The following is a 13,224-nucleotide window of genomic DNA, read 5'->3' as shown; positions in this document are numbered from 1 at the left end:
GCTAGCACACTTACCCTTTTATATCCTATTATTACTATGTGTGATGCAAGTGCTAACGCTACATTTATTCTTTTTAGAAAAACCATGGAGAAGATTAACCAGCTAGGTCATATTTCAACTCCAACCACCAAGCCGTTAACAAGTCTACCGCTAAATGAGCAATTTAAAGTAATTTCACTACGAAGATTAAAAACGAAATTTGGAGAAAGGATTTTATGTGTCTGCGAAGACTTTCAAGTTTTTTTACCTAATAGATTTAGCGTGCTAACTGATTTAGAAATAGAAGAACTAAATCAACGTTCTATTTTCATTATATATCACGGCATAGAGAACAAATCTTGTGTTATTAGTTTTACTGATGCGTAAAAGCATGTACATACAAGAATTACATCGAGAAAGCAAAAGTATGCAAACATCACTACAAGTAAAATCATTCATGATAAAACTAGTACATACAAGATGTGAATAAATACTGTAGAATTGGCATATTCTTTTATTTTAGATTAGGTATTACCTTCTCCTCCTACTCCTTCCTCTCGAAGAAGAATAAGAGCAAGAAAGAAGATGTTGATTAAATTCGTAAGTATGTTATCGTCTAGCACAGTAGGTATGTTGAGAAGAGATTTTTTTCCTAAACTGTGCTTGATTCTAGTCTTGTAATATAGTGTACTACAACATCGCACTATAGTATGTGTATATATGTTTTTTGAACAGTGGTATGTATTCAAGTCTAAACTTGCACACTCTCGCTTTGCGATGCATGTTCGATAAAGATGTACCTTGACAGAGTAAGTAAAGGTAAAGGAAGTTATACACATCAATTAATGTTCTGATCACATGTTAAGGTTAACGACATCGAGTGCAGTGTTCGATTCTAGTCTTGGTCACTTATCTAGTGTTTTGAGCACATCAATTAATGTTCTGAATACATGTTAAGGTTAACAACATCGAGTGCAATGTTCGATTCTAGTCTTGCTATGTTTTAATCTCATTTCATATTCTAATCACATGTTGAAGTTAACAACATCGAGTGCAGTGTTTGATTCTAGTCTTGTTATGTTTTACAATCTTGTTTTTTTTGCAATGCATGTTCGATAGAGGTGTACCTTGAAAGAGTAGGAAGAGTTCGATTCTAGTCCTGCTATGTTTGAACCTGATTTAATGTTCTAATCACATGTTGAAGTTAACATCAAGTGCAGTGTTCGATTCTAGTCTTGTTATGTTTTACAATCTTGCTTTTGCAATGCACGTTCGATAGAGATGTACCTTCACTGAGCAGGAAGAGCAGCTCAGTAAGTATGTTGAGAAGATAATTTTTTGTTTTTCTAAACAGTGCTTGATTCTAGTCTCGCAATGCTGTGTTCTGCAACATCGAGCACTAGTATGCAGTTCAAGTTGTAATAAGTTTTGAACAGTAGTATGTGTGTGTTCAAGTCTAAACATGTGTCACTGCGGGTATGCGAGCGGATAACAGCTGACGAAATTGCCCCGCATAGGGCAGCACGGTGCTCTGTTCATTAAAAGATAGCAGATGACAGCTAACGAAATTGCCTGCATGATAGCAGCATAGTGCTCTGTTGGTTAAAGATGGCAGATGACACCTGTCAAAAAGCACATGGCTTTGTTTCCAAACAAGAGCACGTGGAATTTGCCGTCACCACATAGAGGGCAGCACTGTTCTCTCTGGATTAAAGATGGCGGATGACAGCTGTCAAAAAGCACATGGCTTTGTTTCCAAACAAGAGCACGTGGAATTTGCCGTCACCACATAGAGGGCAGCACTGTTCTCTCTGGATTAAAGATGGCGGATGACAGCTGTCAAAAAAGCACATGGGTTTGTAAAGCACGTGGAATTTGCCATCACCACATAGAGGGCAGCACGGTGATTAAAGATGGCGGATGACAGCTGCACATGGCTTTGTTTCCAAACAAGAGCACGTGGAATTTACCATCACCACATAGAGGGCAGCACTCTTCTCTCTGGATTAAAGATGGCGGATGACAGCTCTCAGGAAAGCATATAGGTTTGTAAAGCACGTGGAATTTACCGTCACCACATAGAGGGCAGCACTGTTCTCTCTGGATTAAAGATGGCGGATGACAGCTGTCAGAAAAGCATATAGGTTTGTAAAGCACGTGGAATTTCCCGCCGCCACAAAGAGGGGTAGCGCTGTGCTCAAAGATGGCTGCTGTCACGTGGAATTGTCTGCCACCACATAGAGGGCGGCACTGAGGTTTGCGATGCAAGATGGCGGATGACGTACCACATTTCAAAGGTAAGTAGCTAAAGAGGGCAGCACTATGCTCAAAGATGGCGGATGACAGCTGCACGACAGCTGTCAAAAAAGCACGTGAGTTTGTTTTCAAACAAGAGCACGTAGAATTTTTCAATTTGCCGCCACCACATTTCAAAGGTATCTAGCTAAAGATGGCAGCACAGTGCTCTCTTGATTAAAGATGGCTGCTGTCATGTGGAATCGCTAAGGAGGGCAGCACTGTGCTCTGTTGATTAAAGATGGCAGATGACAGCTGTCAAAATTTTTTTTTTTTTTTGCTAGGGGCTTTACGTCGCACCGACACAGATAGGTCTTATGGCGACGATGGGATAGGAAAGGCCTAGGAGTTGGAAGGAAGCGGCCGTGGCCTTAATTAAGGTACAGCCCCAGCATTTGCCTGGTGAGAAAATGGGAAACCACGGAAAACCATCTTCAGGGCTGCCGATAGTGGGGCTCGAACCTACTATCTCCCGGATGCAAGCTCACAGCCGCGCGCCTCTACGCGCACGGCCAAATCGCCCGGTGCTGTCAAAAAAGCACGTGAGTTTGTTTTCAAACAAGAGCACGTGGAATTTTTCAATTTTCCGCCACCACATAGAGGGCAGCACTGTTCTCTCTGGATTAAAGATGGCTGCTTGTCGAAAAGCATTTTTCAAATTATCCGCCACCACATTTCAAAGGTAAGTAGCTAAAGAGGGCAGCACTGTGCTCAAAGATGGCGGATGACAGCTGCACGTGGCTTTGTTTATCTCACGCTAGTAAGGTTAAGTTGGCAGCACTAAGGTTTAGGCCTACCAAGATGGCAGCACTGCCGATGATAGGTGAAGAATTTAACATCTAAAGAGGGCAGCACAGTGCTCAAAGATGGCGGATGACAGCTGTCAAAAAGCACGTGGCTGTCAAAAAGCACGTGGATTTGTCTACATAGAGGGCAGCACTGAGGTTTGCGATGCAAGATGGCTGCTGTCAAAAAGCATTTTTCAAATTATCTGCCACCACATTTCAAAGGTAAGTAGCTAAAGAGGGCAGCACTGTGCTCAATAGAATTAAAGATGGCGGATGACAGCTGTCAAAAAACACGTGGCTTTGTTTACCTCGCGCTAGTTAGGTTAAGTTGGTAGCACTAAGGTTTAGACCCGTCAAGATGGCAGCACTGCCGATGACAGGTGACGAATTTTGCAGCTACTGCGATATAGAGGGCAGCACAGTGCTTTGTAGTTTAAAGATGGCGGATGACAGCTGTCAAAACAGCACGTGGCTTTGTTTACCTCGCGCTAGTTAGGTTAAGTTGGTACCACTAAGGTTTAGGCCCGTCAAGATGGCAGTACTGAGATTAGCGATGCGTTGTTGTCTATCAAAAAGCACGTGGCTTTGTTTACAAATCTGTCAAAAAGCACGTGGCTGTCAAAAAGCACGTGGCTTTGTTTACCTCATGCTAGTGAGGTTAAGTTGGCACTACTGAGGTTTAGGCCCGTCAAGATGGCAGTACTGAGGTTAGCGATGCGTTGTTGTCGATGACAGCTGTCAAAAAGCACGTGGCTTTGTTTACAAATTCAAATCTCCCGCCAAAATTCAAATTTCCCGCCAAAATTCAAATTTCCCGCGGGCGGCGGTGGCGGCGGCGGAGGAGGCGGGCGGAGGCGTGCGGCGGCGGAGGTGCCGCAGAACTGTCCAATTATACTACTAGAAGTCGAGGATGATGCCTGTTTTCACTCGTGCGATCGCGTGCCCTATCCATATGACACGGCGGATAAGATGGTTTGTTTTAACGTTGTTATAAGAAGGATCATAATTCCTTCTGTTTCATATAGTGATGTGTTTTCTTTTAGATTTTTTAAATAATGTTAATGGATTCTTCTATTGGTATATTGGTGTACATGTTGGTGATGTTATTTTTAGTTATTTAATTACTTCTAGGCTGTTTTAATTGACCTACCTTCTTTAAGTGAGGTTTTGTATGTTAGTACTTGGTTGAGTTCTTTGCTTAAATTGTAACTTGGCGCATCTTTAAAATTTACTATTTGTTTAAAGGGACATGAGTTTCTGTGTGTTTGTGGGAGGGCTTTTTGAGTGGAGAGTTTGGGTTGTTGAATGTAAGGATTTCTTTTTCTTGTTTTGTGGGTGTTGCACAAAACTATCCCCTGAGCACTTCCAGGCGACAGTCCGGATACAGTGTTTGAAAACAACGGACTACATTTCAGCACTTTAGTGTACCAGGAAAAGTTGATTTCAAAGAGCATGAGGTCTCCTTATCTCAAGGCGAAATAATAGATACTATAACTTTCTTTCCTTTAATCAATCTCTGGAAGGTCACCCTATTATATCGCCGAATCATAGATATTTACTAGATAATAAATCCCAATTTCAACAACAGAATATCGAAAAATTAAGTTGATCAAGTAAAATTCCACTGAATAATGTCCTTTTCAATTAATTATATCCATCATGACTTTCATGGCATAAATGAATAGTAAACCACGTTGTAAGTAAGTAAGAAATCCTAAAGTCCTTTCTATTAGCACTTGTGATTATGCTTTATACATAAATTAAATAAAGTAAAATTTGTAATTCCTTCTTGTGAACACATCAAACTCAAATATTAAACGCTTGAAATTAAATCTGATCTTTTGGTATAAAGTTCTGAGTATTGTCCTATTATTTTGTAACTTATTATACACTTTACATAAATATTGCAAATTAAGAGTTTATGATACACTTTCACTATGAATGAAGCACTCAATTGAAATCCTAATGTTCCAATAAGTGAGAACATATGACATTACGAGAGCACACTGTTATTTGAAAGTCTGTCGTTACTTTTAAGAGTTGTAAAGCGTGAATTTGCCAAGCTTATAAAATATTAAGTAAGTGAGCTTTTTAATAGAGTTAATGTTCTTTGTCAATAATGACACTGTTTATAAAAGTTTTGTTCAAAGTTATAATTATGTTTTTTGAATGGAAAAGACACTGATATCACCTGACATACGTCTTCTTGTTGAGCTCGAACAGTTGAATACTGCTCTGCAAGCAGCAATCTGGAACTCAGCTAGCAGCAAACACCACGATGTTCCATAGTACCACGTCCCTGGAACTGTCCCTCGTAGTACCAAGTGCACGTACCGCGATGATCAGCATCAAATCTCCGTCGATCTAGGTCGTTCTCCGTCGTTCTCCGTCGTCTCGGGTCAGGTATGTTAATAAAAGAGTGCCCCTAACATGAGAAAGTCCAACTGACTAGGCCACTAATAAAATTGCCCTGTGTTGAAATGTGCACCATTTGATTTGCACTGTTAGAACTGATTATAACTGTCTCATTAATAATCACCATTCACTGGATGAGAAATATGTCGAAGCCTGTCTCTTTTCGTAAGTTGCGATGAGAAAACACACTTCCATGCATAGTTCAGTTTGTCACTTACTGCACACTGTTCGTGTTGTCAAGAATAACTTTCATTCGAAGCACAGTTTATCATAGCTCACTTTCACAGCAAATAAATAAATAAATAAATAAATAAATAAATAAATAAATAAATAAATAAATAAATAAATAAATAAATAGCTCTCTTTCGTAATATATCGTAATATTCCTTCTCACTATCACAGTTCTACAAGTATTCGTGCATGGATCCTATACTTCACAATATCACTGAATTACGAAGTACGCGTTATGTATTGCGGCATATCCATAGTTCATTATACAGTCTATTCACACGGGTTGTTTCAAATGGTGCATTCTGTTATGAAGATACGCGAACAGTCTTTCTGCACAAATTAAAGTGTTTTGGCTTTGATAAAATTTAAAATAATCAATGTGTTGCAGCCTAAACTCACGATGTTCTAAGTTGAAAAAGTTCAAGATCATTACAATTTAAAGTAGCTGCGCTAACTTCAAGTTTGTTAGAGTTACTCACACGAAAATTGAGATATTCGTTAAGTCCAAATATTGGCGAAATATTACGGGTCTTATGACTTCAATGTTATACACACGTTAATTTACAAAGTTTGAATGTCTGACGAATTGCAAGTCCAACAATTTATAAGTTACTCACTGGTATTCACAGAAAGTAAGTGTCAACTTGCCGTCGAAATTATATAAGTATTACGATGTTCCGGCAGAATGAGCACTGAGTTCGACTCCATTCGCCGCGTGCAACATGACATGCGAGTCAGCTGTGAAGAATCCGAACTGAACTGCTACGGTCTGGTCCATTGCTTATATTCCATAAGACCCAATGTTGCTTGCCACGTCACTTGGGGAAATGTGATTCCTTTCTCGTTTATATCTCTTGAATTCCTTGATGGATTTTATTGAAATTGACATATGTTTACGTTCAGAGCATTAGCTACACGATGAGGTATGTCTCATTTCTGTATCTTCAACGGCTAAAAAGTTAGAAATTTTCCTTCCAGTACATTCGAGAGAAAGGCGTACAACATGTGGCAGTGACGTCACCCGCAGGTTCATCGCTCGTGACGTGTCCTGCTCGCCACGAGGAACTTCGTATCGCGTTCACACAAGATGTCGAGCATACGAACACATATTTCTGCTGTACTTTTTCCAAATATTCCGGCAATTATAAAATAATGTACCTGGCTTGAACAGTTCCTAGAACAATAGATAAGTACAGAAGTAGTTAATACAGTGACGGTTGAACACTAATCACCAACTCTCAGTCATGGACAAGTTTACACAACGTAAACAATACTGTAAACATATACACATGATTTGAGTAATTTGATAGAATCTGAGGATGTTCTTGTAGAACGGAACATGCCATTCTTTGTTTAATGGTGTGTATTACTTTTACAGGTATTTTATAGTGTTTTAATTTATATTGAAATTGTATGTTTGAGATACTGAAAATTATGGGTCCCTTCTTAAAAAAATATGAAATATAAGCAATGTTTTATTAATATAGTCTCCTTTTTTATTTACAAAATAATTCGCATTCAATGCCCCAGTCACATTTTCTCTTCTTTGCTGATGCATGGCCATACATTTCACATCGTGCGTGCGGAAATACTCTACAGCAAATGATCGAACGTTGAAGAAGTGTTCAATATTGTTTTCTTTTCAGTACACCACATAGGAATAGACGGGTAATTCACAACTTCATTCATTACGAAATTCGCAACATTCAGCAGAACACTACCTATAATGCATTTGTAAGTCCTGACTGTTACAAACAGCACAGCAATATATTCAATGTGAGGAAGTGTGAGAAACTAAAATCTGATCACGTGACCAACGCACACACAAGAACCAAAATGGCGGGTAAGCATATGCATGTTCTGGAGGTTTACAGCGAGTAGAGGCAAAACACAGCAGTGCGTCAAGTGCATGGCTATGCCTGAAAGTTAAACATGACTGTATTTTTATACGATCTTGGGCGAACGAGACAAAGGACGAATCCTAGCAGTGTTCATATGTTTGAGTGCATATTTAATTTGTGAGTGAAATATTAATCATCACAATAGCAATAACAACCTAAAGCTCATCTTCTGTTGTGGTTTTTGTCTGTTTCAGTGGTGCATGTTGGAACTCACTTATGCCTGGATCAAGATGGTTTCTGAAGGGAGAAATTACATAATAGTGATTGAACTGGAGAGGTTGCCCAAGGACAAACTGCCACCAATACTGAGCTACCTCATGCACTCGAGGACGTACCTTGAGTGGCCTAAGGAGCCAACAGATGCTCTTAAGCAAGAATGTTGGAGAAGGGTGCTCAAGGCCTTGGGCAAGAGTCTCAGGGATAGACACCAAGAGCAACAAAATGGCTCTGAAGCTATCCAAATTGACTGCCAGTGACGGACACGTTCTGACAAGTTAATTTGGTTAGTGTGCGATCTTCCGAGGTGAAAGTCTTTACTTTCAGCTTCAGATCAACAGAGCCATTTCGTAGTCCACGTTTTTGTGGCATAAATAAATAAATAAATGCAATAAATAAATTCTTCCAAAGTGACTTCTTCTTGTTCCTTAGTATGTAAGGTATTCATTCACGATGCAGTTTAAATTCCGTGCCACCATTCTATAGCGCAATAGGTATGGTGGGAATTGTTTGCACACATATTACCCTAGTGTGCTTGTTGCGCCACTCGGAGACGTACGCGCACAAATAATGACAACCCCTCTATTAAGCTGCTGAGAGCATCTCTTCTTATCCGCAGCTTGGTTATCCCGTATGACGTGGAAGGTGTAAAAGGCTCTCTGCAGTCTGAGTTGTGAAGTACCGGTGATGAAGAAGTTATAAGAACAGTATCTTGGATCAGGGATTCAGATATTGACCATTCAGGTGCCCTGGCTGTACTCTAACACGTTATTGATAGGATGAATAAAGTCTGGGTGAAGTGGAGGGCAACAGGGTTTCTCTGTGATAAAAAGGCACCGCTCCATATGAAAGGAAGCATCTACAGGTCAGCTGTTCGTCCAGCCACGCTGTACAGCACTGAATGCTGGGAGACAAAGAAGAAGGAAGGCCAGGTGTGACCAGGCTGGACTTTATTCACTAAACGCAGACAAATTAAAAGAAAGCCGACTCTGATTTTAGGCCAGGTTGAAAGGGGACCAGAGGGTGGCGATAAAGGGTGAACCAGCACTGTGTGGAAAGACAATAAGATGGAGAGATAAAATTATGAGGGACTGATTCTGGTCGGGCCCGAGACGACAAGTACTGGAAATGAGCTCCCGGAAAAGACGAAACCATTTGAATGGGACGAGACGTGGAAGAAGAAGAAGACAATAATTTGCTGTAGGAACTGTATGAGAGAGAGGAAGAGTCACATCATCAGAGGTTACCCAAGGACATACGGTCTTCAATACTGTGCTACCTCATGCACTCGAGGACGCAAGCTCCAGAAGGAATATTCGATCAGAAAAGTGAAGATGGAGATGATAACTTGAACATCGTGCAATTAAGCCTGTGACTTGGTGTCGTTATAAACAAGTTCATGTACCAGATTTTTAAACAAAGCATTCGAACGGAGTTCAAGTAATACCTCTTCCGTGAAGGAGAGGTTTCCTGTCACTATGTTTGACGTGATTGTACTTACCAGTGAATCCACTGTGTCATTAGCAGTGCTGATGTGGCGAAGCGTGAACTGAAGCTTATCCAAGAGTATTCCCACTTTGTTTAGGAAGATCATACTTTGATTAATGCACTGTTTGTTTTGCTGACGGTAAAACATATAAATTCCTTAATATTTTTTCGTTTTACATAATGTTCATGGTCTCTCGAACAAGGAAGTAAAAAGCTTAAGCAGGAGGTGCAGGTTAAATAGAATTACAGTCAGGAATGTTCCTGGACGTAAGGAGAGGTAGAACGAACTTACGAGGAAATTTAATTCTCCGCACTTTCGTCTCTGACTGGTTGAAGCAATATAAATTTGTGCAGTCGGAGAGCTGCAAAGTAACTCTGTAGATGCTGTTCCTCCGCATGATTGCAATATCTTACCCATCTCTGCACTTGCATCCGCCATCAAATAGACTATATCATGAAGTTACCTTCAGTAATCCAGGTTCGGGGGCCGTGTTTACGACTATGGCAGCTTAGTGGACTTCAAATAGAATTAATTTCGATGTTTTATTACAACATAACCTCACGGAAACACTTCTTGAAGAGCAACACACGCACGAAACGAAAAGCATGGACGACTTCAGCGCTGACGAATAGAAATCATGAATAGTTAGTTATTTAAATTCACGGAAGTACGTAATAACATTTGGTACGCAACAGCCACTAAACTGATAACTTTACGCAGGAGTCACATGTTAACGTCCGAGCACTGAATTTCTGAACGAGTGACTGTTGTGTACAATAGTGTATTTCGCACTCCGGTGAATTTATATATTTTAAATTAGATATTTAATTATAAATAATTTTGCCATAACGGCACGAAAATTGCCATGTTTTTGTATCGTTGTGAGTATATTGCTAAGAAGTTGTACATGGGTTTATGTGGTAATAAAACCTCAAATTTAATCATATTTGAAGCAGAGAACAGTCTTCTAAGCTACCAGAGCCGTTAACATTGTCATCCGGCCCTCGATTATTGAATGTATATGGTATATTGTGACTTATACATCAGTCAACATGGTGATTACCTGAGCTGGGAATGTGCAGGCGTCATTTTTGCTATAGACATGTATGAAACGAAAGTGCTGCAGTCAGGTGGAGGAACAATTCAACAAGATTACTTTAGGTGTTCTACGACTACCCGTGTTTAAACTACCGTCCAATCATTCAGAGACAATTTCTAAATAAACAGTGTGGAAGTAACTTCAGTACAGTTTCTGCACTCCTCTGGGAACTGAAAGAAGATAAACACGACACAGTATGAAATAAATAACGATTCTCTACTCAACGTCCAATGAACAAAAGGATAATTCGCTTGTTGGTTCATTCAGTTAAAGATATCAACGACGTAAGATATAATTTCAAACACTTACATTTTGTAGACTTTGGCAAGAACATAATGCATCTCTTCTCTCCAGATTAAGTGCTGTTCTGTAGTCTGTAGCCAGCACGCCGTCAGCATGTTCCACACAATCATAAGGTAAGGTACTGCATTTTACTTTGACTGTGATTTGTCTTGCAATTCTGACATTTTCTGTAAATAATTTTATACATAGTAACAAAGCAACCCTACTTTAAGCCTAATTTACGACCACCCAATGGCCATGAATTTTAAGGTGTCAGGTGTCAAATAAAGGTCTGACTTCGCATTTAGCCGGTTCGAGGCCTGTTGGTGGAAAGAAATATTATGGCCAATTATGATGATAATAATACTTGCATATTGAATTTTCACGACCGCATTATAATCGAAACAGACTTTCAACGTATTAGGTCGTGTTACGTACATGTAGTACGTGTTGAAGAGATGTTAAGTGCAGAACAAAAATGGCCAGCCGGACACCAGTGGGAGGTTGTGGGTTCGGATCCCAGAACAAAAATGGCCAGCCGGACACCAGTGGGAGGTTGTGGGTTCGGATCCCACTGGTGTCCGGCTGGCCATTTTTGTTCTGTACTTAACATCTCTTCAACACGTACTACATGTACGTAATACGACCTAATACGTTGAAAGTCTGTTTCGATTATAATAATACTTGTTTCTCTGTTTTCGTGGGTCAGAGAGAGAAAGAAGCGTGAGACGTAAATGGCTGGACAAAGCATGAACCGATTATTACATTTTGTAAACATATTTATGAATGAGCATTTTCTACTATTGTATTTGAAAATAAGAAAACAACAACAACAATATAGATGAAATTTAACAACAAATAAAAAGAGACAAAATTAAAAGTTTTTCAGATTTACAACCGAGGACAGAAGGCTACAATTTTCGTAAAAGGCCAGTCGAATAGGTCTTAATAAAATACATATCTTTGGCATTGGTAGGTGAGGCACATGCCTTTACAAATAAAGTCCCCCAGTAGAGGGAATATACAACCTTACTTTGTTCAGAAAGAAAGAAGTAGAAGCTTCCAGAAGAAAGTTACTAAGGGGAATCGACCCCTCAAAAGGAGAAGAGTTACAAGGGCCTCAGACCCTGAACAGCAATTTACAATTCACAGTTTCCCAATTGGACATTAGATAAATAATTTCATGTCAGAACCACTCCAGTTACATTTATCAGAACACCACTTTGTGCACTTATAAACATAATCAGCTTTTACATCGCTATCTCTATTTCATAGCAGAGCCACACCAGAGTTCCAGAACACAGGAGCCGAAGCTCGGCCAAGAAAAGGAGAAAAAATGTTAATGGAAAGGCCGAGAGCAAAATGAATTGGAGTCTGAACACAATCAAGCACTCCCAGTACAAAACTTGTTAAGGCCTGAAGACATAGGATAAGACAGGCTAGATGATAACTAAGATAAGTTTAAATCCGAAAAAAAGGAAGGGAAATTTATAATTGGAAATCTTAGTCATCAGAAAACAAAGTGAATATGGGAGTCGATGGTTCGGAGACTGGGCGTGTCTTCAACATTAGAATTCATCATAGGTAGGACTACACGTTGTTATCATCATCACGTCAGCCAGGTAGGATAACACTTACCACAGTTTCGTCAGTTCCTCTGTGTTCAAAGGAAACAAATAAGGAAAAAGCAAGTAAGAACACACCTGGAATCTGTTACGAACACTGTAACAAAACTCGGCAGATGTTCGCCGCACAAACAAATTGTTTATAATATTTAAAATAAGTTTTTAGTAAACTGTCATTAGTGTTTTGCAGAGTGATGGCTTCCTTATTAACATATGAAGAGAACCGTAACCTTTATTTACAATCCCATGATTAGTGGCGTCCCAGAGTTCAGCTTGAGGAATCTGGTCGGCAGAACATTCTTCTGGCGGGCTGAGTGGCTCAGGTACTGGCTTTCTGAGCTCAAGCTGGTAGGTTCGACCCTGGCTCAGACCGGTGTTGCTTGAAGTTGCTAAAACACGTCAGTTCGAGTCAATGGATTTTCCGGCACATAAAATCTCCCGTGGGGCAACAGTTTGGCAACTCAACGCCTCCCAAACGCATAAAAGTTGTTCGAGTGGTTATACACCAATAACATTGCATTAGAAATTTCTTCAACAAAAGGTGTACTAAAATTAACTCACGAATAATATTTTCGTGATTTCTTATTTCGACTGGGTCAATAACAAACAATATAGAAATAGTTATAATACTTGTATTGCCTAATAGAGTGTGTTCGTTCGTAGTTAAGCGGTTAGTGCTGTTAGATACCATTATTGTGGGTTCCAGTTCGATTCTCGGCCTTGTCATAGGTTTAATAGTAAAAATGTAAACTCGTGTCCTCATCCTGAGGTAATGCAGCTCTCTTCAGGTGAGCTGCATGTACCATTTGTACCACAAACCAGCCCCCTGACATTTTCTTGTTCTTCGGAAATTTGTCTTAATCAATCCAGGGTCTCTCGATCTCCCTCAACCAGCTGTAGGTGG

General features: G+C 39.9%; 1 protein-coding gene across 1 annotated transcript in view; it reads left to right on the top strand.

Moving 5' to 3' along the window:
• Positions 1–8,185, top strand: part of LOC137501304 (toll-like receptor 13) — a 28,356-nt gene extending 20,171 nt beyond the window's left edge. Inside the window, exon 3 of the mRNA XM_068228304.1 lies at positions 7,804–8,185. Within this exon, the coding sequence (XP_068084405.1) occupies positions 7,804–8,085 (282 nt within the window). The 3' untranslated portion in view covers positions 8,086–8,185. The remainder of the gene's footprint in view (positions 1–7,803) is intronic.
• Positions 8,186–13,224: the final 5,039 nt, after the last annotated feature.

This window comes from Anabrus simplex, chromosome 6 (genome assembly GCF_040414725.1).
Source record: "Anabrus simplex isolate iqAnaSimp1 chromosome 6, ASM4041472v1, whole genome shotgun sequence".
NCBI classification, from domain to species: domain Eukaryota; kingdom Metazoa; phylum Arthropoda; class Insecta; order Orthoptera; family Tettigoniidae; genus Anabrus; species Anabrus simplex.
This window is presented reverse-complemented; position numbering and strand designations above follow the sequence as displayed.